General features: G+C 41.3%; 2 protein-coding genes across 3 annotated transcripts in view; one reads left to right on the top strand and one right to left on the bottom strand.

Moving 5' to 3' along the window:
• The window catches only part of MOSMO (modulator of smoothened), a 33,162-nt gene extending 16,267 nt beyond the window's left edge, over positions 1-16,895 (bottom strand). For both annotated transcript variants that reach the window (XR_010072377.1, XM_063345345.1), the window contains exon 1: positions 16,556-16,895. Coding sequence is in view for 1 of the 2 variants with exons in the window: in XM_063345345.1 (XP_063201415.1) it covers positions 16,556-16,661 (106 nt within the window). In the remaining variant the exon portion in view is untranslated. The remainder of the gene's footprint in view (positions 1-16,555) is intronic.
• Positions 16,896-19,423: 2,528 nt separating this feature from the next.
• Positions 19,424-27,452, top strand: PDZD9 (PDZ domain containing 9). The gene is given in 4 exon segments (XM_063345133.1): positions 19,424-19,500; positions 21,460-21,557; positions 25,437-25,632; positions 26,632-27,452. Coding segments are annotated over 4 exon segments (717 nt in total). The 3' UTR covers positions 26,978-27,452.
• The last annotated feature ends 12 nt before the right edge of the window (positions 27,453-27,464 follow it).

The following is a 27,464-nucleotide window of genomic DNA, read 5'->3' as shown; positions in this document are numbered from 1 at the left end:
CAGAACACGCGGGATCAAGCGTGCCAGATGGACACAGGAGAGGTGCCACTGCCGTGAAGAGCTTACCATAACATAAGAAGCAATTAATACGGTGAAAGCACGACGCAGTGAACAAGGTGGGGCTCAAACGTTAGAAGGTCACAGAGCCCAGCAGCTATGCTCTCACATGAACATACAAACCACAAATCCTCAGAACTGCTCTTGCTCATACAGCCTGGGGTACCTGCCCCTCCTCTGCCCTCCCCTACTGCCCCCACTTGAAAATGTCCTTACTCTTTCCCATCATTTCAGAGAAAATGCTATTCCTTGGGTTTAAATGCGTCTGCAACCCTTTACATTCCTTGACAACAGCTTCCTCGCTTTTACGTTCCATATACCGACCACATCCTTAGCAAATTACTTACTACTAACATTTAATAAATATTACAGGCCAATATGCCTAGTGAAGAGGTTAAAACATCCAACCGCTGCCAGACAGCCTGCCCGCCCTCCCTCGCTGTGCTGACGAGATGGTGTGGTTCTGATAGAAACCTCAGTTGTGACTGCCAGACAATTTCTGCTCAAACAAGATACTATGGACTTGTTAAACCATCCTTGCTAAGTGAAGAGCACAGTTTACAGGGTTCCTAATGAGGTGATCGTGATGTAAATCTTTGAGCACCGCCAATGTGGCAAGGCCACTGATAAGTTTTATGTTTTAGTAATGAGCACAGTACATGGAACTATGTTATTTGGGCACGCTAAAACATTCATTGCTGCTGGTTAGGTAACAGTCGCATGCCAGAGAATGACAAATATAAAATAAGGGCAGCTCAGTGAAGCCATTCCCTGTAACTCTTATTGGGCCACAGACAAGGACAAGAGGAAATGAAGTTTTTCTTTGAAAGTTTCTAAGTTCTATCCAATTAAGAAACTTGAATGGAAAAAGGTCTAGGTCCATCTAAGAGGAGGAACAGGCTGCAGCTGTAGCTTGCTACCCAGTACAAGTGGAAGCTTTAAAGGTCTAAAGAGAATGCAGTGATTTGGTCATGGCAGACTAATTCCCTGTACCAACGTTAAGGGTAACCACCGAGTTGACTTTGGCCATCTTGCCTTTAACATGTCTGCTGCTCCTTGCCTGCAACCAAGCCTCTCTGACAGAAGACCGCGTTCAAAGTGAGCGAAGCATAGCCGGGGAATTCCTGAGAGGAACAAACAACAGAGCACAGTAAGAATAGTTCCAATGCAACCGCCCATAACAGCAAACAAGGACACAATATTTCCAAGAAGAAAATTCTTCTAAGTCATCCAAGAAATTTGGCAGTTTAAGTGGGATGTTTCCCAGTCTTACATATGGAATTTATTTTCCTCCAATGGGCACTTTAAGTGATGTTACTATACAAAGTGGGAAGAGAGAATGCCTTACTTAGGTTTATTTATATGTATATTGCTTTGGGGAAAATTTCTATTAATTCTATATTCTAGGAATTAGTTCCTTGTAAACAGAATACTCTCCCTTCTGCCTTTCCCGAAATCCAGGGAACTAACATTCCTGATCCTTCCCTACCATAGCCTGGGAGGTCACTCCAGGCTGCATATAGTTAGTTCTACTTATTCCAGTGTAAAACTCCATCAGAAATCAGGCCCTGTACCCTCTCTTATGGGGAGATTAGTCGCGCTTACAGTAAGCAACGGAGAAGGTTAGGGAGAAAGCTATGCTTTTGCAGGATATGCACCACCTCTGGTGGGAAGAGGAAAAAGACAGCAATACCCTGCTGGTTTGCAAAGCACTTCAAAACTGGGGAGGAAAAAAGGATTAAGAATGCTGGGGAAGACCTCTTGATTCAAGAAGGCACAGTCCATGTTGTAATAGTTAAAAGAATTGCAGGGTGCCTGTAGGTAAGGTCCCACTGAAGGATGCCCACAGGCACAGCTCCTAGAATTCTTTTTGTATCTACAACTGCTCAGAGTTACCGCCTTGTAAAAGGAAACATAGTTAATCCTCAACTAAATTTTCAGCCATTAACCCATTAAAGCCATTTAAAAATGTTTACAACCTCAAATAATGTCATATCAGAGCATTTTGTAAAATAGCACATACACATCATTAACCGCAGCTAAGTAATTATAAGCAAGTCGAACACCCTTTCCTCCACTTTTGCTTAGGTCATTGTTGTAGGACACTACAATAACAGGATTATACCGAAATAACTAAAAAGGATCAAAATATAAGATACAATCAACTGCTGGTTTCTTATCAAGTATGAGACCACCATATCTGTTACTGTTCTTATGTAAATAATTACTTCTTTTGTGAGGGATCGGGGGTAGTTTGAATAGATGCTCTTTAGCACTTAACGCTGCTAAAACAACGTCGAGGTTACCATGCAAGTACAGTATTGAGGATGTGGCATGACAGATTGATTCTTTTACTGCGGATGTTCCAGTATGTTGTTCAGTTAGTAGATTAAGAGGCAACCAAGTTCAGACTTACTAAAATAAGATTTATGAATGTTAAAGGATGATCTAGAGAAAGGCTTAAAAGAATAACAGAGGATTAACTGCAGAGGCAGAGAACATAGAGGGGTCCAAAACAAAGGGATTACGAATTACCTTTCCTGTCCTTTGTATGCCAGATCCTTGTCTTTGTCTCTCAAATCATCTAACAGGTATTCTAACCCTGGAAGAAAAGCTTTGGAGTTTCTCACTTCGAAGCAGACCAGATGCAAGATCAATTCATATGCCCGCTGGATATTTATTGGTATGAAACAAACACCTAAAAATTTATACAATGTTAAAAGACCAGTTTTAATAGAGACCTAGATTTACCTGCAAAGTCCTTGCTATATCTAAAGTGCATCTTTTAAGAGCAACTCAAACCACTATTGCAAGAGAGAGCACGTTATTAGATAAGCTGCTATTTCTCTTCTACTCCATTTGTCCCCTTCTCTGGAATCAAAATGTTCTCTCCCTTTAAAACCAACTTTGAAATGCACCATTCTTCTTGCCCTAGAATTGTAAAAGGTGCTTCCTTGTTTCAGGAACTAAGTGACTTTCTTAAAAATACTCATATTGGCAACAATAGGTGAGTTAACGTCCCTAGATTCAAACCCAGCTTCTGCTAGCTATGAGGAATCTACCAATTGAATTCTATTTAACCATCTAATGGCCAGAGAATTTAATTTATTAGGTTCCATTTTTGGCACTCTTTAAAACTCCAAAGCTTATTGGCTTTTAAATGGAAGAATTCTCATTTTTAAAGTCTAAACTCAATGTTAAAAGAGTTGTGGTATATTAACAGAAAAGCCTGCCTTGCTGCTGAAGACCATCTGGTGCCTGAGTTGTCTCAAAAGTTTTCCATTCAGTGTTTGTATCGTGCCTAATTCAAACCAAATCCCCCCTCCACAAAAACCACACTCTTCTCCCTCCCTCCTCCCACCACCAAAGAAAAAAATGTCAGGGGCCATCTATTGGGAAAGATCCTTATGACTTACACATATTAGAAAAGTTTATTACTACAGACAACAATCACTATGATATACGAGTTGTAACTGATGTTTTAATTGCAGATATTTGGACCAATAAAAAGCATGTTTCTTTCTGAATTATGACCACACTGCTTGCGTATTGGGGTGGGATTTTTTTAATATTTGAGTTCTGCCTTGCCTTTTTTTTTTTTTTTTTTTTTTTTTTTTTTTTTTTAAGAAGAGATGGACCACCACACACTGAAAGAGCTATCCTCAGGCAACAACGCAGGAACAACTCTCCTGAGGACATAACAAAGGCTCTGTGTGTTCTCATGTATCAGAGCCAAGAGATCTGCCCACGCTGAAGGTATTCTTTCCTACTTCAGAAGACAGCACTAATTAAATGTTAGTAAACAGGATCTCTAATAAGTTGCATCCTTCTGGTTGTTTATTTTCTGACACTTTAAGCATTTTCACAATAGGATAGTGTTGTCAGTGACTAGAATCTTTACAATTTCTGAAGTGGCAAGGGCCTGGAAAAAAAGAGAGAACTTTAAAAACAAAACAATAAAACTTTATGTTTTATTTAGCTTAAAAAAACCAAACAAAAAATCCATGGTTTTTCCACTTTTCCCCCAACCAAATTAGAGCTACTCAAAGTTGACAAAATTCGCTGTCTAAAAAAAGAAAGATCAAAGGCAGTGTCAATATTTAAAAGTGATTTTTCTAGTCAGCTACACCAGTTTTATACCATATGTTCAGTTGAAAGCCAGAAGCTATGACACCTACAGCTGTTCTGCCATTTAACATCTGATGAGCTTGTGCTCTTTTCAAGAGTTATATTTGGCTTCAGAGAGAGCTGTAAAATGATGCCTCTCCATCCAATACACCACACAACCCTACCCCAACCTTCTCAGGAATGGTCTGCTAATCACTTCACAATCGTATGGTTGACATGCAGGCTCTTTGAGGCTGGCCATCATCTAAAGGAGCCAGTGATGTGAGGTGGCCAAGCTGGGTGAGTAATGGCAGCACCAGAGTTTGCCAAGTGGTACAAACACAACCAGCAAAACCACAGAAATTCTGGATCTTCACCGTTTAGTGGAGCACCTTCCACGTAGGTGTCTTATAAAGTGGTCTGTTCACAGACTGGCAACAACTGGACTTCAGAGCTCTCCATTTTTAACTCCTGCATATCTAAAAGCACCATTTCACCAAGTCAGTTGAGTTTCAAACTTCACAGATGTCCAAGTAGATCAGCAGAGATCTACCAAAACCCCCAAATCACACCAAGTAAAGCAGCCTTTACTCCTCTCCCTTTTTATTCATGAAGATGAAATATCTGCCAACCTTCCTGTCTACAATGTAATGCAATTTCTCCAGCCTGCTGACAAGGGCATTCAAGAGTAGGGAGAAAATGCAGGTTCCAGCCCTGCCCTCAAGATTGCTTGTGCATTTTATCAAATGAAATTCAGAAGGAATAAGGATCATCTTCCTCTGCCAGCCGTAACTGTTGTGCTTTGCGCTGATCTCAGCTTGCATCAGACGTGCTCCAAGGACACCCACTGCTCTGGCTCTTCCATGGCCTTATGAATCACCCAGCGGTGTAAGGTGAAAAGAGAAGCATTGAAATGCCTTTTGGCATCTGGTTAGAAACTTATTTGCAAATTTTAGGCGTCTGCTCAGCAAATGCTCAGCCTAAATACACCTTATGTGCTTGAATGCTTTCTTACAGCTGAGCTAACTTCCTCCTGGTCCACTGCTGAGAGCAAATTTTAGGCCCAGATTACCAGAAAGACCTTGCTAAATAAAGAACAAAATATTCAAAGAGCAAATAAAATGTACTAACAATTTGGTGGCAGTTTCTTTCAATCACATAACTGATGGCAGGATTGTATTTATAGCAATGGGAAGGGAAGTTTGCAGGTAGTTGCACCTTTTATTAGAACAACTAGAATAAGTGGAAAGATTAATCACATTTCTGGTCTTGCAAGCCCTTCCTTGGACACCCAGGTTTCCCCCACTCTACTAACAGGAGATATAAAAGATGTTATCTATGTCTACTAGACTTGCTTTATTCTATAAGGCACCTTCGTCAATCGAAGAATGGCACCTAAATGTCCCAAAGTGTATTCCATTGCAACTAGAGTAATATTTCAAGTAGAATAAAACCTAACCTTAGTTTTTATTCCTAAAGGCACTTTATAACTGTTGCCAAATCTGTGTATTACATGCTTGTAACAACTGGCAATACAGGTTAAACTGCACTTTAAATAGGGATTAGGTACAGCGCCAACAAAGAATTTATTCTCTAAGTAACACTTCATGTGCTGAAAGACTGACATATAGCTTGACTGTATACAATCTGTCCTCAAGGACAGCCAGCACAGAGTTTTCTGGCTGATTAACATTTTAAGCGCCCCCCACAGTACAAAGGGTAGCTTTAAATTTTCAGGCAAATTGGGGGAAAAAACCCCGCAACCTTATTCTGCAATAACAATTATCAAATTTAGGCATTTACTTGTTGTTCCCATCACAACAAAAACATTAAAAGGGAGGCAAGGAGCATATTCAGGATTTATCCTGACATTATATTATCTTATCCCTTTTGCTAGATCAAGTCCTTGTTTTAGAAGCCTGCATAATTTAAGCAATTAACAGGTGCTGCCTGTGTGGTGATAACACTTTCTCCCTTATCAAAAATCAGCATCTACAAAAATAGACTGTAAGAGTCTGGAGGCTTTCTTTTGGCTAGAATAAGACAAGACAGACCACTCCCGAACAGTTAAATTTGCACTTTACTGAAATAAAATATGACTTTATCTTAACAGCAGGGCTCAGTCCTTTCTGAACAAGTGGGACTATTCTTAAAAAGCAATCAGATGTTACATAGTGCTCCAAAGAGCACTTTGTTAACATATGCTTATACAGTTGTTATACTGACGTTCTGAAACAGAATTCTCTTTAATTTTAGATTCAATATAAACAGGCAAGAAACACCGTGTCTTCGTCACCAACTTCATCTTACTGAACGTATACTCACAGAGAGCACTTACTTCAGACTACTTTGGGGATAAGTCAACAGACTTCTGTTTGTCAATCAGCAACTACTACTTCTGGTCTTTACTCTTTATTTCACCATTTTTCACGTATCAAGCTTCAGGGTGCTCCTTGTAATTGCTGAGTGACCCAGTAATATTCCACTGAAAGAATTTATGAGACCACATTAGAAGTTCTTGGCCATTCAATCTTTTCAGGTTTCCTGTACAATCTTGTTGCATAGTTTTTAAATCGAATTAAGCATCAATTTAAAAAACAAAGTAAAACATGCTTCTTCCCACACGAGTTTCTACAATGGAGAACTACATCATTAACACATGAATTTAGGTGCATGATTAGTTTCAGAACGGAATCCAACCTAAGGAAAAAAAAAAAAAAAGTTCTTTCTTCACCCTTGTGACTTCTCTTCCCCCACAGCATGCAACACCTACAACACTCCTCGCGTCAATAGGCACAGAAGCTGCAGTGCATCTTCTCCACTACAAGAAAGGAGACCAAAATCTTTCACTGTGGCCGTTCTGGAGCTGACACTTCCACTGACTGTGGGAATACCGTTGGTTGCTATCTATGCTTAAGAAAAGATCTCTCTCAATACTGCAATTTATAAACTGAACATTAAAGCAAATTTTCAAGTTAAACAAGTCGCCTTCTATACAAAAGTCAAGCTTCAGGAAACTTGAAGTCCATGACAACCTCTTATCAGTTTTCTTCGCTTTGATACAAAGACGTTACAATTAAAGGTTGTGTATGTTTGATGCATTAAGCTTACACTGATGAAGTTACAGATAAAACTGTTCCTCCGTACTTGTACATTTGCACTGCCTATCGTGGAAGTCAGGATCCATCTCATTTCAGATGTATACGAAGATTTTATTGCAGAAAGCAAGCAGTTTCACTAAGACATCCCAATAACATCAGTACATACGCCATCAATTTGAGAAGTGTAGAAAGAATCTAGATTCAAAGCAGTTCTTTGGAAGTATTCACAGCAAAGTTGTTCAGCGAATCTCAGAACAGTCAGTTTGTCCCATTTTCTCTAATTCTCATCTCATACCTATGCCTTAAAATACAACTAGACTTCGTTGCTGCCAATAGCTGGAAGCAGTCACCGCAAGAGAAGCAGAAACAAGGCAAGAAGAACCTGGACAATGATTGGAGAGCAAGAGAACAGGAAACCCAGGAGTAAAAACTGCAACACCATAAACTGGGAAGGTGGCTCAATGAAGAGCACTACAAAAGAAAACTATGTGACTTTATCGCCCATGAACACTGTCATTTGATTAATAAAGTCTTGGCTGTACCAAGCTCAGAGACAGCTCAGCCCTACTAATGCAGTGTCCAAACAACTGCATGAAGAATCGCGCATGGTCAAGTTCAAGGCCTAATGTGAACTGTCTTCAACTGGACAAATATTTAAACATCTAAGTGGGTTATTAATCATTACACCTTGAGAGACTGTCATCCTTAATAATCCCCAAAGTGCTTTGTAATTTATGGCACAGAACTGCAGCTACCACGAGGCTCTTGGGGAGCAGCCAACTGTTGCTTATCGCACTACATTGTGTGGATAGGAAACGCCGGCTGCAGTAAATCCCTGGGAGGCTTTTGATGCCTTCACAAGGGAGCATTTTAGTTCATCTCAAGGACCCAAACATAACAGACTGAGTATGTTTTCCTCAAAGAGAGGAACTGGACTCTACGTCCTCCGTGGAATTTTGAACCTCTAACTCTTAGCAGATAGTGTTTCGTACTTGATTAGCTCATCCCGCAGACAAACCACAGCAATCAGACTACGCTTCCTAAGGGGCCCAAGACAGACCGAACTCTTGTAATCAACTAAATTTACAAGATGTAAAAACAACATATACAAGGTAATACATCAAATAGGAAATCAAATATGATATAATAGGAAAAAAAACAGAGTTTCACCCTGAGATAGGATGTAACCTACAACTGTTAATTCCACTTAGTTTCCTATGGAATTAGGCCCGCGTAAGTGCTTTGCCAGTCAAATGTTCCAGCTTGTTTCCTCACTCCTTGAAATTGGCACCTACCCTGCACAGATCCTCCTCTTGGCTATATCTCCAGTTTTTCAGATCTGTGTGTATCTCCATCAGTCAGATGCTTGGGGAAGAAAAGCGAGATTGAGAAGAGCAGCTGGAGCACACATACGGGGATTGCTGCAAAATTACCACAGGACTTTTTTCCTGCATATAGCCCTCAAAAAGACTCTGTCCATTATTAAATTTGTAGGCACTGGGGATGACAATAAAAACTTAGTAATTATGTAATAATAAATGGATTTTAAATTTTATAGACTATAAATTTATAATAATTTATAATTTTCCCACATTAATTTGTAGAAGGATAAAACTGCTTCCATATTGTGTTTGTACCCCCATACTATAAAAGTCATTTCATATTTGATTTTAAAATAGATAGCAGCATCTTCAGAGGTCAACATTCCTCCTCACCCACGAGTCACTCTAGTTACCGTCTTCTGAAATATACAGGTACCAACCATTGCTGGAAAAAGATACCTAAACTAGGTGGAGAACTCCTGCATGAGATGAAAATCCCACATACTGAACTGCAGTAGGCAAGAAAAGCTAGTTCTCTCTACTTTGTTTCAAGACTAGCAAGAAAAAGTTGAGCTATTGTGAGGTACCTATAAAAAAAAAAAAAAAAAGTAGGCCAAGCTTAAAAGTTTGACCTACTGATCTTCCTTGCTTTGGCAAAAGTGCAAATGGAGTTTACATAATGCTGCTCACATGTAAGTGCTGGCTGGAAACTAAACGACACAAATGTTTTTAATAAGCCTCAGCCATTAACAGAATCCCATTTTTTTGGATTTCAGTTAGTTTTAAATTCTTGTTTTGCGGTACATACTATTGAATCCTTACTTTGAAGATTCATGTATTTAAGTCACTCTTGTGTTCATCTCAGTGTCACGTTGTGTCAACAAATTTAATACACACACCTGAAATCAGCTCTAATTGATTTAAAAAATCATCACTCTCAGTGAAATGCAGATAGCTCCTCAAGCCACAAAGCTCAAGACTCAACAAGGCACCTTTCCCACAATTTGTGCTGTCTATAAAACACATCTACGACTACATACTTCTTGACTAAAGCACAGGATAGACAACATATGTATCTGCACTTACCGAATATAATTTAGTTCTATAGTAGCTATTCATACCGCTGTGAAGCAAATACTTTAAAGAAAAAAAAACTCATTCCAAATGCTAAAACTCAAGTACCTTAGGAAAACCACCTACTACCAGAAAAAAACAAATGAAATACCTGTTATCCTTAGAATTTTTTCCTCCATTTAATAAAGTAAAACCATGATAGGGAACAAAAGTTTTTTAAAAAAATCAAATTAAGATTTGCTGCTTAAAGGGGTTTCTGTGATAAAGACATCACCTCTATTTTACAGAAGCAGCAGCTGAGGCATTACCACAATAACTTTCCAGCATCCAAGGTTAGTCATGCCAGGTGCTATATTTGAAAAGAAAACACAAGTTATTAGCTCCTAGATGTGTACTTTATAAATCAGGTATTTCTTACCTAATTATTTAAGACTAATTAGAGAATGAGGAATTCAACAGGATTTGGTGGGAGGCAAACTAATAATTCTGTACCTTCACATACTAAAGAGAAAACAAAATGTTCACCTAACAGAAGCAGCATTATTTTTTTATTTGTTAAAACGCAGATGTAAAACATCAGTTCCTCTACGGACAAAAACAATCAGCTCCCTCATCTCTCTCTGGCAGGCTCACATAACCAGGCTGACACAGCTCTCTTTCATGAGATTCTTCCTACATATAAAATAGTTCCATATGTTTAAATGTTGAGTGGTTGAGCAAGCACAAAATTAATTCATTACAACAATGCCTCACTATTAATTTTTCTTGTGCCTTAAGGCCTGGTCAATTACAGAACCCAAGTACAATTCAAGTACTCTGCTTTGTCAGATTTTTACATCCACTTGAAAGACATCTACAGTCACGAAGTGGAATGGAAATGTTAACTTTAAAGATGGCGCTGACGCTCCCAGTCCAGGCACACCTATTAACAGACTGCTCTTGTTAGAGTATTCGAGTTATTTGGGGTTTAGATTCTTTGCCAGTCCTTACTAGTTCTTATTTGGTTTTTTGCATTGTTTTGCGTTGTTGTTTTTAAGGCACTGGTAACATCTCTAAAATGCGAGTAAGTTCAGATGGCTTTGAAGATTGCTTTTCAGCAGTCACTTCTTTCTAGGACATGATGGTACATAATTCTTCATTTTCTGTATCATCACCCCATTTTATTTTATTTTTTGTATTCTCAGCATGCAATCCAAACAGGTTCATGAAAGGGCAAATAACTTCTCCTATCACAGTCACTACATGATACAGTACAAAAAAAAAACCACCAGGAGAAAGTGATTTTGTAGAATTGCTTCCTATCGTGTCCCATCATTCTCTACTGAGAGGAACTGGGAGAAGCATGCTGTGTTTTGAGTATATTGCAAGGTGCTTAACAAATGATCACCAGAACCCTTTTACAGACAGTTTTTGAAAAGCCAACCATCCCTACAACAAAGAAACAAAACAGTATCTCCTTCAGTGGACAAGACAATGATTTGCTCTATACCATGATTCCTCACAGAGGAGCACTGTAGATGAACAGTTTCTCAGCACAGGCCCTAAAGGGCAGAAGAAAACATTAACATGCCATACTGATATTCGCATATCACTACTTTTTGAGCAGACAACTGCATTTAGAACAACAGTGCTAGCTGGAACTCATGTTTACACCCTCTTTTAAGTTGTTGATGCTTTATTTACTCTATCTATTCTATTTAGAAACACTGGTTCATTCAAATACCTTCACGCGGTCTTGCATTTAGTCCATGTACAGTCAGTGCTCCAAGTAGAGAGAAATAGTTCAGTGGCAATATGGTCTCAAGCTCAGCAGGAGCTGGGAATCACTGCTGGGTCCTATCACCTGTGATAGTTCATTAAGCTGATCCCCACAAAGCTACAGCTCCTGTTGGAACTGTGGAGCAAAATTCCTCTGGAAGAGCTATCACATGCAGAGGAATAACACTGAACAGCAGTGATTTGCCACTTAGTACTAGACACCTCATTTCCCAGCAGCAAGGAGTTAACTGCCTCAGGAGGAATGGCCTGCTGGGTACAGCTTACTCCTCTATAAGACCATAGACACCACTGAACCGGGAATCACACTTCACAAATAAAAAAAGAAACCGAGTATGCAAAACCAAGAACTACACACAATACTTTGGAAGATACATGGGAAGGCAGCATTTGTAAACAAAACCCACAATTTAAAATAAGTGGTGTGTTGTAGATTCACAATGTACTGTGTTTCAGCACAGCATGGTACAGAAGGCAGTTTAAATGAAAAGTATAATTCCTAACAGAAGTGACCTTGATGCTTGTGTCACAGATGCAAGATGAAACTGGAAGCTCTGCTGAAGGCTAATATCACCCAAGTCAGCACCGCTGTGCATACGCTGAGTGGCCTGGCCATAACATTATGCTGTATGCCCCATCGTGATATATGTACCAACATAAGAGGATGTGCTAAATACTTGCTTTAGAAGTTACCCATCAGAATTCAGCAGCCTTAAATTCTGACATCCATATTAACTTAATGACTGCTATAAAAAAAGTACACGTCGTTCTGTAAATTGGAACCAAATGAACAATCAAGCTACATAGGAAGGGATGACTGAGTCACATAAACAAACTGATAGCCTAGCTTTCTGCAGGGGGATTTTATTTGATTAAATTCTCCCCACGAATTATTTGACCTATCCTAAAAACATTTCAGACCGTCAACCCCCCCAACGTCTACTGCTTTTAGCACATCTAATTTCAACCGTGCATACTATTCATACCCTTTTCCCTACAAAAGGATTGAGAGCTGAAGACAGAGCAACTTATATCCCCCACTCCTCCTCTACTGAAGACAAAATATCAAAATCGTTAAAGAGTCTCCCACACAAAAAAGGAATACATGGAGACAAAACTATCGGCTTTTAAAGTTCATCGCAGAAGACGTGTAGAGATACAGAAGCAAAATTCATTACTACTGAAATCAACAGGAGCTTAGGCATTGGCTTAAATTAAAGCCAACTCTTCCTTATTTCTCACAGAGTATTGGTTTGATAAGAAAAGGATGTCTGTGCAAGAACACTGAGAAGCCACTGGTTTCTAGATTGGAGTTATCAGTGTTCTGTACTTGCACACTAGGAATAACTAAACCTCACTGAGAGCTCTCTGAAGGAAAAGTCCATTTAATTTTCATCTTTCCTTTACAAGCTTAAAGATGTATGGAATACTAGAAACCAAGTTAATGAGCAACTGTTACAAAACTCCATAAAGAAAGAGTGCTCAATGGAGACTTGGACCTACGTCCACAAAGGTGTAGTTCCTCTGGCCTAAAGACAGATGAGCGTCTGAAACCTTCAGTGATCTCATAATTACAATGCTGGAGAGGAATTCCTATAGATAACATTCTTCAAATGACTGTAAAATTTGTCTTTAAGAGGAAGATTTAGGAGACTAATCAGCCCTTCCCCTAAATCGATTTCCCCAGAACATAAGCTCCTTTAAAAAAAAATACTAAAAGCAATCTAGATTTTTCAGAAAAGCATTAAAGCCACTGCTTTATTTTGCTATCCAATTTAGCAGAAAATCATCATTACCTCTGGACTAAGATGTACGTATTGTTTAGCGATAAAATCCGAACAGATTTTTTTTTTTCTGAAACGTAAGCCCAGGTTCCCAACCTTAATGGCTGTAAACAGCTCTGAATGAGCCAATGCAGTGCTGCCTTCACAGGTCTGCCAAGACCTCTGCTCTACGCAATTCTCAAACAGCTGCAGTATTGAGAAGACCAGGCTGTTCCACGCTGCCTTTCAGAACCCCAAGGACAGCAGCCAAGCAGAGAAACAGCATTACTCCCCTTTCTCCTTGGTACTAGGCTGACTTGTAGAAGCAGAATCTAGACTAATTCCCACAGGAGACGCACCTAAGAGCACAGAGATAAAGCAAAGAAATATTTTCTTCCACCGAATAGTTTCTTTCACCAGCTGAGAGCAGGATGCTGCAAAAAAACCTGCTTCTTAGTGGCACATATGGGAGTTGGATGGCTTGAATGTGGCCCAAGTACAGTAGTCTGCTGAGAGTGCCTGAATGTCGCTAGCAGCTGGGACAGGGTTTACCATCGGGGCTGTGTCCTCCTGTGCCGTGCTTCTCCACAGCAGCCTCCGGGTAATGAATGCCACTCATAAAAGCATTTATCTCATAATTCAATACTACAGTGTTTGCTACAGGAAGTCCTTGATTCAATGGGCATCCTCCCACTTCCTTTCTTTGCAGTTTGGGCAAAAGGCTCGTTTTAGGAGGTGTAAGTACTAGAAATATACATTTATATTGCTCTTAACCAAAAGTCTTATAATAGAGCGCATCGAATCCCATATCAATAAAAATCTACACAAGAGTCATTACAGAAGGATGACAGCTAGCTCTCCTTTACGATTTTATCAAGTCAACAATTTCTTTGCCTTCAAAATATAGCACGAAAAGGCTTAGCTCTGTCAAAATATTATTTCACTAGTGAAGTCCTTCAGAAAAACCCATACAGATTTCTCGTTTGCCAGCCTATTTAAAAGTAAAACTGTTATTTGCAACTCTAAAAGGAGTACAGGACAGAAAAGGCAGATGATTCTTAAGTAATCATAAACTAAGTAAGAATTAATGATTCCTAGGTACAATATTCCAGGAAACAATTTTATATAAAGAGATACTAAACATTTTTCTTTAACGAAGAACACGATGGACTGTGCTTAGTTCACAAAAGTCTTTTCCTTCCATCAGCAATTTCTTCAGAATAGTTTTTGTTATCTCATTTTTATACAGGCAGAGAGAATCCAACATCTCCCCCATTGCACAGGATCCGTTAAGGTGAGGCAGGACTTAAGAAAGACATACTTAAATATTTAAAATTAAGATTATTTTATTTGACTGTATGCCCTTGAAGAATGGCTCACTACTGTAGCACTGCTGCTAGGTGGAATTGTAAGAGGAAAGAACCAACTATTTGATGTAGCCATAGGCAGGAAGATCATCACAATTAGCTATAGGAGGAATGGTGAAGTCACCTAGGGAATTCCTGAATGCTGCACTTTGCGAAGGGAAGTGACTCTTTCCTCTCCTCTGGACCAAGTAGGAAAGGCCAGGTTCTAGACTAGGTAACTGGAAGCAATTCAAACAAACCATAAGGACAGCATGGTCACAGGGAATGCCCAGTCATCAACCCCTAATAGTCAACATTTTTAATACTCTGCTTCATCAGAATAAAGGAAATATGACCACATTTGAATCGGTTCAGTCCTCTTACATGTATCGAATATTAGGCACGGAAGATCCAAGGTGGATGAAAAGAAATTTTTAAACCCTCTGCAAGAATTTATGACAGAAGCCTTTCATAGAATCATAGCATCACCTAGGTTGGAAGGGATCTTTAAGATCATTCAGTTCAACCCTCAACCAACACTGCCAAAACCACCACTAAACCATGTCCCTCAGCACCACATCTACCTATCTTTTAAATACCTCCAGGGATGGCGACTCAACCACTTGCCTGGGCAGCCTGTTCCAATGCTTGACAACCCTTTCGGTGAAGCAATTTTTCCTACCATCCAGTCTAAACCTCCCCTGGCGCAACTTGAGGCCATTTTCTCTTGTCCTATCGCTTGTTACTTGAGAGAAGAGACCATCCCCTCCTCTCAGGTAGTTGTAGAGAGCGAGAAGGTCTCCCCTCAGCCTCCTTTTCTCCAGGCTGAACAACCCCAGTTCCCTCAGCTGCTCCGCGTAACACTTGTGCTCCAGACCCCTCACCAGCTTCATTCCCTGTCTCTGGACATGCTCCAGCACCTCCATGTCTTTCTTGTAGTGAGGGGCCCAAAACTTGACACAGTATTTGAGGTGGGGCCTCATCAGTGCCAGGGGAATGATCGCTACCCTAGTCCTGCTGGCCACAATACTCCTGATACACCCCTCTTCTCTATTCTATACCTGTGGTTTGCTTGGAAATTATAAGCTTAGGAAAAGGTGGTTAAACTAGTTTCATGTGTTTGCAGTAAGGATGGCTTCCTTTCCTGACATGGAGATTTGGGTTTCTCTGGGACACGAGATCAAAGAGCCGCCCTCCTCCTGTTATCTCTCCCTGCTCCACTCATCCGAACACGCGGGTCCTTATCAACAGGCTGAAATAAATCGTTCACGCAAACAATTACATCATTAGTAAAAAGACAGATGCACAAATCCTTGTTCTTTCAAAGCAAACAATGTCACTTCTAAAATAAAAACCACATGGGACCTAGGCTTAAAGGCTGATAAAGATCAGCACGCAGGAAATATTCTGGAAAAAAGAGATGAAGGAAAGCAAGATGTTGCCTGCAACAAAGGAAACGTCAGAATAGTACGAAAGATTCAAAACCTGCCACAAACTGTGCAGAGAGACGGATCTACCTTCCCACTCCAAGGTGACTGACTCTGGAGAGCCGGCGGGGATGTCGCCCGGGCCCTGGGCTTTACCCAGAGCGGAGGGGGGATGGGGGCTGCCGCAGGACCCCTCGGGACAGGGCTCCGCAGAGCGCATCCCCCCCGCCCCCGGGGGCAGCGGCCGGGACGCGTCGCGGGAGGAGGAGGGTCCCGCCAGCCCCGACCGGCCGCTTCGCCCCTCTCCGCACCGGGGGGCCGGCACCGGCAGCTCCCCGCAGCCCCCAGGGGGGCCCGGCCCAGCCGCCCCTCCCGCCCGGCGGCCGGGCCAGGCCTCCGGGCTGTCCTCCCCCTGGTCCCGCCGCCAGGCCCCGCGTCCCCCGCCTGAGGAGCGGACCCTCAGGGGGAGCCCGGCCCCCTCCGCCGCCCCGGGCGCGCAACCCGCTCGCCCCCGGGACCCCCGGCCACCTGCCGCCCCTCCCCCTCCCCGACGGCGGGTCCCCGCCGCCGGCCCCCCCTCACCCGCGGACTCGCCGGTGTTGATCCAGTCCGGGTTCGCCAGGCTGGCGATGGCGAAGATGTCGGCGGCCAGGAAGAGGCATCCTGAGATGATGGTCAGTTTGTCCATCTCCTCCGGCTCCGGCGGCTCCCGGCTCCGGCCTCCGCCCGGCTCCCGCAATGGGCCCGGGCCGGGGGCGCCTCACAGCCGCGGCTCCATGGACCCCGCGCTCCCCTCGGCAGCGGCGCCAGGAACGGGCCCCCCCCCCCCCCGGACGGAGCCGGAAGCGAACCCGGCGGGCGGGGGGGCGGCGGTTACTCCGGAAGGGAAACCCACTCTCCCCGGCGCGCTCCCCCGGGCGGGGCGGGGCTTCCCGCGGAGGGGCGGAGCCTCCGCCGCAACGGGGCGGGGCAGCCCCGAGGCGACTGCGGGCTTTCTCTGGGGAGCGGGGCGCGGCGGGGCGGGGCCTGCCGAGGGTGGGCGGGGCGTAGGGGCGGTGCTGTCCCCAGAGGGGCGGGGCGAGAAGGGCGTCGCCTGTGCGAAGCGTGAAGCGGGGCGGGGGCGGTGGGCGGGGCCATTGGGAGGGGGCGGGGCCTGCCGCCGCCGCGGGGCCTGAGGGGGGCGCTGGCGGCGGGCGGCGCGCGGCCCGCCTGAGCGCGGGTCTCCTGTGAGGGGCGGCCGGTTCCGCCTTGTCCCCTCACAGCTTCGCCCTGGGTGGGCCCCAAGACCTGCCCCGCGGCCTGGCCTTCGCCGCCCTCACCCATCCCTGTCCCCAAAGGTTTTTAACCGAGGCACAGGGGGATTTCTCACGGCCCTCAGGGGGGCTGCCCACTCCTCGCCGCGCCCCCGGCAAGGCCTGTCGTCCCCCGACGGAAACAAGGTGCACAGAGAGAGAGGAGAGCGAGCAGCTTGGTCAGCGCTGTGTAAAGAGGGCTGAGGAACGATTGTAGATCCGTCTTCACCGCAAAAAAATTACCTTGTGTTTCACTAGCCACTGTCCATCTCTTTGAAACGTTGGGCATTGGATTAAATTTCAGCACGGCTTCTGTAGGAATGGTAAAGCAGGGGAAGTGGAAGGACTGATTCACGGAGGTTCCTCCAGACGTTACGCGACTGTGGAGCGGCGCAAAAACACTACGTTGCTTTGCTGTCTCTGCTCTGTGCTTGGAAGGAAACCTAATTAATCTTGACTAGAAAACTCATCCATATACAGCGATTTTTGATGACGTGCTTTTCCATGGATTCAGCTATATTGAAGCTTAGGGGAAGCTGTAGCCAATAAATGAACAATGCACCAAATGTGGGAAACCAGCCTGGTTTTGGCCACAATAACTCTGTGCCTTCAGTATTGACACTCTGCCATGGGAATGCTGAACTAAATTAGTGTAGCAGCCCCCACATCTACAGGTACTTGAAAAGTATCTAATTGCTTACATATTTTTTTCCTTCTAACAGCAAACACCCACTTATTTTTTCCAGGGCAGCATAACTGGTCTATAGAGAACATACCGGGAAGCCGAGCGGGCAATTGCCTGTGCTGTTTCTTTTTATGTTGTCTTTTATGTAGATGGGAGACTACGCAAACAAAATGGAGATATTAGTAAGGTAATCTTAAAGTGTTCAATGGCAATCAGTAGGACTTACTATTTGGAGGGTTGAGAGCTGTACTTACGTTCTGTTGAAATTGCCAATTGCTGACAGATTTTCTTAAGGGTGGAGAAAATAGTAAGACTTTTGATGAAAAACAGCTGAAATTGTTCCCTTTAAAGAGGAAACAATTGGTGTGTGGAAGAAATGGGACAATTGATTTTTTATTTAAAAGATTTAAAAATTACATTGCACTAACAATGGGAAGCCAGCAGCCTTGAAAAGAAGTTATTTCCAAGAATCATCTGCAACTACCCTATAAACCCTCTTTAAGTGGTATTTAAATAGCTTTTAATACAAGCATTATGTAAAAGTCTGCCTCAAAATGCGTTTGTCTTCAAATAACTCAGCTTCATGGCAAAGGGAATAAAGGAAGGAGGAGTGGAGAGGGTACACAAAAGGAAGACATGGTTTTCATTGGCTTTTGATAGGCACGCAAATCTGCAATCAGAAATAATGACAGAACCCAGTCTTCACACCCTGCAGGCTGTGTGGTCACTTATTTAATCTTGCTGAGGTTTATTAGGAGATGAGTACATGCCTAAGGATGCCATGTGGGAGGACACCACTAGCTATAGGTTCCTCAGAAAGCTTTGGGGCCTCAGACAGAGCTGTGGTATTGACGGACTGGCAGCCTAAATCTAATTACTCCACTTGGACTGAAACATTGCCCTAGATGCAGACACCTCCTCTGGCCAACGCCAGATATCCCTATGCCTGCGTTACTGTTATGGTGCTGGGGGGGAATCAGAACCCATCTGCCCCAGCGTTCTAAGCAGTTGCTAGGAGTTGTCGCCTCCTCACCTGCTGGTAGACTTCCTCCAGAGGCCATCATGGAGCAGCAGCACATTTCCACAAGGCTTGTCTAGGATACGCCTGCCCAGGGGTTTTGGATCCATAAAAAAACCTCTTCCTCTGGACTCGATGGAACATACACAGTCTTCGCCAGTGGTTGGGGATGAAACTAAGAGTGAGTTTCCATCTCTCTTGGTCATTTCTTCCTCTGTTCATTTTCACCTCCTCACTGCTGCTCCAGCACTATTCTTTCAGCCCTGTATTTAAGTATCTCAACCTTTTTAGGTCCTTGTGCTACCAGACGGTTTATCTTCTTCACAGAGCCCCCAACACCCCAAATTTTCCTAGTATCAAGAGGCATTCCTGCTCCTGAGCCTGAGTGTTTGAACAGAATCATAGGCAGATGACAAGAGGAAAAGGATGTACAGAAGAGGATTGAATGAGATAGTATGCTGCTGCCTGCAGAAAGTGCAGAATTGAAGGGTGACCTTAGAGAAAATCAGGACAATGTTAGGGGAACTGTAATGTAAGTTCTGTCAAGTGTCTAAACTTCCTGTAACATAGAACAAGGAGAAAATCCACCTTCCTTGGAGCCTATTTAGACTGATATCAGGTATAGCAGAAAGACAAGAGCCTCATCTAAAAGTGTGAATCTTAGCATTCCTCCTAAATATTTTGTAGGCTTTGGATTAGTCACAGCTTTCATGGTTTTAAATCTCTCATGTCCAGCAAGATAACTTCATGCAATAAGAAGCTTAAAATCAGGATTCTGGCTTCTAATTAAAGTTATCCAGATTTGTTATTAGTGGCTTTTTTGGTTGTTGTTTCACTTCTGATCATTTGCTGACCTACAACTGCTCATGAATTTTAATGGAATTTGCTGAATAATTTTGGCTAGAAAATAATATAAAGTAGCCTTAGTTCATATCATCTGTTTACATTTATTGGCCTGGGAGTTAATTACTTGTTCTGAAAGTAGGAAACTACGATTCAGTTCCCCCTTCTGCCTGACAAAGATTGAAACATACGTTTCTTGGAAAGTGACCCAGAATACCATAGGAAAGGTTTCAATTCCTTCGACTGATCTTGTTCCACTTTGCATAAATTCGTGAGCCAGAGAAACAGTAGCAGGTCAGACGTCCAACCTCTTAGAACTATCAAGACATGAAAGTGTGTTCCAGAGTGGGTCTTCCTTTGCTTTTGTTGCGTGACCATGAAAATAAAGTATTTAATCCAAATGAAATGTAATATTTTACTCAACAACAACAAAAAAAAATCCTGCATTTTTCACTGGGAAGCAAAAAAAAAAAAACCAAACCAAAAACCCATTCCTGCTTCCTTCTCAGCAGCCAAACTGGCAAATCAAATATTCACATTGCTATACTTTCAATCTTAATCATTTTATAGACATTCTGTGCTGTCATTTAGAGCCTGATCTAAAGCTTTACTTGAAGCCATTGGAAAGATGACCAAGTTTCCGTATTTTAAAGAGGGATAAAGTGGTGGGAATTTTCTTTAAGTGATTCCAGACTGTTGGACATGGTCTCAAGCAGTTAAATTATTGCTACCCTATAGTCAGAAGTGACATTTAGAGACTGCATCTTAAAACAGAGACAAAAAAGTAATTTTTAACAGAATACAGTTTGTTTTAGGAGTCTCAAGCACTTGTGTGACAGTCTTAACTTTTCCTGGCTCTTGATGAGGAGAACAGGCTTGAGAGATGGAGGATTTACTTTCTTAACCTATTATATTTCTTGGTGGAGACACTGGGATAATGTCATTTATATTGTATTACTTGTATTATGCATTTTAATGGATAGCGGATGCTCAAGAGTATTTTATTTCTCTAGGTGCTAAATATGGCAAGTACAATCCCTTCCCTCACGTCAGCAGTAGGGTGTGAAACCAGTCTGCTGGAAATTTAGAAATTAATCTCCTCTATAAATATTGATTTGAAAAATCAATTTTTTATAGGAATTAAATCTTTTCTTGAAGTCCCTAACAGCTGACAAATCCTCTGTTATGTTATTCTGTACCCTGTTCTCTACCTTCCCTGAATATATCGTCATTTGTAATGAATACTTAACAGCAGTATTGCTTTTTCTCTTGGTAAAATGTGTGCCTTTTAAAGAAGTAAGTTCCTAAGTAAAAACTACTTTCAATATATTTATTTGCAGAAAGTTAGTTTATGAAGTACACTAACTTTTTATAAGTATTGCTATTATGGCTTTTTGGCAGCAACTCACCAGGCAATGACTATCTAGAGAAGCAATTAAGGATGAGGGACACTTAACTGTATGGACGATTAAAAGTGGGTACAGCACCTGCTCAAATGTTTCCTTAAACATTTTACTGAAGAATGATATCACACTTTCAATAAGTAAAATTTTCCTCTCACTTTTCAAAGGGCAATTGCCAGCGCTGGAAAACGTCTCTCAGCACATGCTGATTGCAGCATTGAAGGCAAATATTAGGATGAGTGAAGAGGATTGGGTCTCATAATCATACAGAATGGGACATACCTCCAGATAACAAGCCTTGTTGAGAAAAGCTCTGCAGCTAAAGATGGAAAGCTCAAACCAGGTAAAAAGAAACAACAGTGATATTCAAATTTAATAGCATTGAAAATATTCTTGTTCTGCATTTATGCTTTGAGCCTGTCTCTGATTTATTTACACTTACACAGATCAAAAGAAACTCAATTTAAAATTACAGAGAAAAGAAACCAGCACAAACTGTATAAAGCTCAGTGCCAGCATTCCATTGTAATGAAATACTTGTGATCTTAAAATAGCTGATATGGGTGACTGTTTCATAATCAGACCAAGATTTAAATCTATATATTGTTCTCCTGCAAAAACAGATTTCCTGTTCATCAGCAGGTTTGTCCAAAAATAGTTTGACTATTACCTTTATATAGCAACTCACTTGAATAATATCATTCTTTGTTCAGTGCATTGTTGTTCAAGTAATTTCACTCTACAAGTAACACAAAACTTCCCGAAGGCTTGAAATTAATTTGCTTTATTGTTTGCTTTTTATTTCTCTTTATTATACAGAATAGTTATGAAGCGGCAATGGAGTGATCTCTGTGCTCTGACAATGTATGCAGGTGTTCATTTGCTAAATGCTTTAAACCTGAAATGTGCCGTATCAGTACCGACAGACTATTACTAGTTATTAAGGTTTCTTGTGGAACATCAGACTCCTATATAAAGCTTATAATTGAAAGCTGTGCAAATTTGACTGCTTCATATGGGTCCCTAGACCAACTGCATTAGACTGATGAACTACAGTTTGGGGACGATAGCATGCCATGTTATTACCATTTATTAAATTGTCTCTAACGTAGAAATCTATGAAGCTAAGACTTGAGTGTAATGAAGTCATTTAGAAATTTACTGGCTATATATTGAAAAATCATATCTTTAAATTAGAACCATTTTCCCGGCATTGCCTTTATAATTTGGGCAGTCCTTTATTCTCGCACCTTTCAGAGAGAATTAGAATTCCAAGCACTAGGAAAAAAGACCTACTTGTTTGATGCAATAAAAACCATCAAATGGAGTTCTTAACCTCTTTTTAGACAAGGCTTTGGACTGTTGGTCCAAGTATAAAAATTGGTGGAAAAATCATGAGCATAAAATAGAATTGGATTTGGATTTGAACAAGTACTTTTTTTTTATTTATTATCTTAGGAACTGATAGCTTTCATCTATTCCCTAAAAAAAACCCCTATGGTATACAAAAGCATATATATGATACTGATTTTGTGGGTTTTTTTTACATCCATAAGGTAAAATATACAGAATATTAATCACTGAAATGAAGTAGTTCTATTTGCAACAATGTGAAAAAGGCAAGCTCCTAAAGCATTTTCAATAAAGGCTACAAGAACAAGGAGTCAAATAATTTATGGCATGTGATGCATTTGATTTACTGCAGCAAGTATTGAACAGTTTAAAGGGGGTTGAGGACTGGTAACAAACATTGTCCCTTTGTAGCTGATCTTAGTTTTTGGAGCCAAAAGAAGCAATCTGAGTGTGCTTCATGGAGCACCTGGATCTAACTCAGCACATTCCACAGACACCAAAAAAGCAAACAGCTAAATTTGTTCAATTCATGCTTGGAATGAACTTACAAAAACTTTGTATTTAAGACAAAAGCTGTGAAGTTTTGCAGAAAAGATTGTATTTTATAGAAGTTCTGTCTCTTAATGATACCAGAGGCAGCACACTTACTGTGTCACTAATACCAATGTACAGAGCATGGGGCTTGAGAAAATGATGATGCACATTGCACTGCTTTGGAGTTTTTCTTGCAGTGAATTAGGTTTTATCTTCATGGACTTATTTTTTCAGCTAAGTAAGCTGAGTGTTATCTGTACAATTTCAAACTGGAACCTAAAAGAACAATTTTATTACCGCTTATAGCTTGAAAGAGCTGGTGCCATTCTGCTGACTTGGGGAGGAGGGAGAAATTAACAGAGGTAGTGGGAGGCACTTAAAATCCTACAGTTAGACTCACCAACCTCACATGTATGTACGCATGCCTTATTCTCCTTGCCAGCAAGAAGAAACAGGGCTGCTTAGTTCGTGTGTTTCCTCAAAATACCTTTATAGTGCAAGAGGTCACCTCCACATAGATCTTCAGTGGCCACTGAATGGTACTCAATCACAAAACTGATAAGTGAACTGAAAAGCTGGGTGGTTCAGACTCTAGGTGCTGGAGCAGAGGAGCAAAGTTATCTACGTCTGCAGTTCAGAGATGGCTTTGACTTGCCACAACAGTGTTATCAGCACAGTACAGGCAGAAAAAACCAGAATTCTGAAAGAACCTATTAAAAGCCAAGAGTGTCTTGCGGATATTTTAAAAGCATAAGTACATTTATGTCTATGCATTTTGAAACATGTAATTTGGGTGATTTAGCATTCTGTTTGAGGCTAAGAACTTACATAAAACTGTTAGTAAAACGTTTTCCGTTGCTTTTTTGTTATCTGCTATCCTGGTACTTGTTCCAGAACTTCTTGTTTGCACTCCAGTAGAACCAGTATCTTGTGATAAGCTAGAGTGGAGAGAGGATGTGATGATGGTAGCGTAGAAGGAGCAGTTAGTGGAAAAAGTGAATGACAAAATGGTAGTCAGTAGTTCAGGTAAACAGTTTTAAAGCCTGACAATTTTTGCTACAGGCATTTTTAACCCAAAAGGTTTAAGACGAAGATAGAGCAGATGGAGAGAGGCTCCGTGCTCTGCCTAATACAGAGCAGACAGCTGTACTGCTTGTTTAAATCCCCTATGCTGTTCTGTTGCAGTTCAGTACATAACGTTTACTGATACTGCTCCTCTGTGCAACTGTTTCTGCCAGGCTGCTGATAGAGCTGTGGTGTGCTGCAGATGGATTCTGCTTGCCTTTTGCAGTCTCCAAAATTACAGGTTTATCCAGTAATTGCAGCTCCCCCCAACCCCTCGAAGCCCATTGTGTTGTACCCCATGGCATATCGAGGTACTGTGCCTTCTGCACTCTGTTGTTCTTGGATGCAGTACTGTTTTTTGAAAAACTGCAGCCCAGTGCTTCCCACTGACAGTGGGTAGTAAGAATATTATTTGCAGCCTTATCCCTTAAAACATACTAACAAACAAACAAAACATCACCACCACTTTCTGCTGGAATTCTTCAGTCAGATTCTGTGCCAGCTCTTGCAGTCATCTCCTGCTTTTCCCCCAGCCTTGCCTGACACTGTGCAGCAATGCGTCCCCGTGTTGGTTGTTCTCAGAGGGGAGGGACAGGCACCAGCCACTGTGGAGAGTCACACCCTGGAATCCTCCAGAGGCCCAGACAAACACAAGGTGACACAGCTGTTACACAGATTCTCCAGCATCCACCTAGGTAAACTTAGCTGCTGTGGAGGAAGGGGTAGGCTTGTTTCCATATCAACAGATGCACAGCAAGGTGACACACAAAGGTAGGCAGCAGATATGTATAGACAGGGTATTCCAGCTGTGGAATAGTACAGGGACGCAGTGGAAAAAATGCCAGCAGAACTGTTAGGAGTGCAGCTATGTAACCTCAACTCAACCTTGCTGGAGTCCGATCCCAAATCGTGGTCCTTATCTGAGTATTCACCTTTACCTTGCCTAAAAAACCCCACAGAAATGGAAGGCAGCAGTGAATAGGCAATCTAAAGGCTAGCACATTCATTCAAAAAAATCCCAAAGTAAGTGAACTTCAGCTTTCCTTAGTGTTGTGAATAAGTTAGTTGTTAGCAGAGCTAAAAAAACTTCAATTAAAAATGAAAGCAAAAACAAAATTGCATCTAGTTGGTTAGAAGAGCTGCTAAGCACATGCTTTTACATAAAAATGTAGAGGTATAGTGGTTAAGACTACATATTTTGTAATACGAACATTAAAAAATTTTGAAAAATTCTTTTAAACTGATTACTGTCCATTTTCTTCCTTGGCAGGTGATGTTCTAATAAAAATTGGACATACTAACATTTTAGGATGGACTCCGTGAGAGCTTAAGCAACTCCTGCACAATATTCCTATAGGAACTACTCTACAAATCAGAGTTTACAGAGATTTTGTTGAAGTACCTCAACACTGGCAAAAGGCTGTTGAATTAATTCCTGAAGTAAAGCTTTCTGTGATGACAGCAGAGTAAGAAATAAGTATTGTACATAACTAGAATTTCACACCTTGGTTATTATTCTAGCAAGGAACAAGAAATAGTGTAATAACTTTTTCATTTTAGGATGTTAGTCTGAGGATTTACTTTCATTTATTTTTATGAAATAGAAAACTGTGATTTGAAATGAACAAATACCAAAATAAAAGTTTACTTTCCCAGTTATAGTGAAGACAGGATCAGGACAAGCATTAATTTTAGATAGGCCCCTTCCCACCTCCCCAGAGACGATACCAAGTCTGGCTGGCAATAACGCCACTGAAGTCCAAGAGGCCATGCTGATTCATAGTAGCCAAGGATGTAGACAATTGCAAGTAGCTGATGATACCAAGACGGAAGTCTTGCTATAACCATGTAAAAAGCTTATCAGTTTCTTCATCAGTCTAACTACTGACAGTGGTTAATGATTATGACTTTTAAAATTAAACTTCAGGAAAAATAAACTCTTCTTGTGAGAGCAACTCCATACAGAAACTTTTAAAAATATATTGCTCCCAATCCTAAAGGTGGCTCGTATAGCCAGTGTAATTAATCTAGATGGGATATAAGGTAGTTACAAGTTTTCCTGAGGCACAAAGTTTTAATAGAAACGAAACCTCAGAGGAAGGGGAAGGAACAGAAGTATTAAAAGGAGATAATTAGGCTAGAACAGCAGAAAGGAAGCTCACGCAGCAAGGGGCTTTCCAAGTGATTAAACCTGAAAGCTTATGTTTAAATAAATCAAATTATTTGCTATTCTGAAAGAGCAGAAAAAAGATAGCTTGCTTTTCTGTTAACCAAATTTCAACTTAGCTCTTACTTTAGAGTCCAAAGGAAACAGTGTGCAAAGGACCATGGATTAGTTTGCTATTAGAGAAGCTCCAGAAATAATGAACTTGCCTTTAAAACAAATATTTGCAGAAACACTTAAGACTGTATGAGTAGTTAACTAAATGGCTATGGTGAAGTAATACCATGCTGTGTATTTTCAGCACACGTGAAGATACTGAGGATGAAGACACCACCACGTCCAGTAGCGATGATGATGCAGACTTGGAAACTTTTCAGTATAAATCTTCCCAGTCATACTGTTGTGAGTTCACACAGAAATTACCATCAATATCTGATATACGCCAGACACTGAGAGTAGGCACAGACACTGGTTGTGATGTTGTACTTCACAATTTTGTTGATGCATTGTACAATCCTAAATTTGATGCTCGTGATCTTAAACCCCCTTCATATTGGGCTATGGAAAACGAGACCAGTTCCACTTCCCCCTGCCCTTCTGCATCAGATACATCCTATCTGGAAGAACTTACTGTTGTTTCAGAATAGCTCAAAACATGACTTCTTCAAAACCTGTATTTCTGAAGTTGCATTGTATCTATTTTCTTTTAATATATGCCTAGACTTCAAAAAAAAAAAAATATCCAAGCGTCCCAAGATATTTGAAATGATATATTAGCTATATAAAGCTGTTTCAGCCATGCCCTCCCTGCCCTCAAAGATGTCTATCAATGCTACTTGTGGAGAAGACATTCAGAAACGCCGCCTCTGCTAGTCCCGGACAAGTAGTCGCCAGCTCTAAGGAAGTCTAATATATTCATCATTGCTTGAAGGTAAGTTGTTCATTTACTTGATATAAGGACGGCACATTCAGTTTATCAAAAACTTTTCCTGAACATACAAGAATACATGGACAACTAGTGGCAATTACAGTATTTGTCTGCATCACAGTGATGATTTTCGATATACCTATTTTTCACATCAACTAAAAGTCACCTTATTTTCTCACTGTGGTTTTACTTTCAGTGTAGGGAGC

This window comes from Chroicocephalus ridibundus, chromosome 8 (genome assembly GCF_963924245.1).
Source record: "Chroicocephalus ridibundus chromosome 8, bChrRid1.1, whole genome shotgun sequence".
NCBI classification, from domain to species: Eukaryota; Metazoa; Chordata; class Aves; order Charadriiformes; family Laridae; genus Chroicocephalus; species Chroicocephalus ridibundus.
This window is presented reverse-complemented; position numbering and strand designations above follow the sequence as displayed.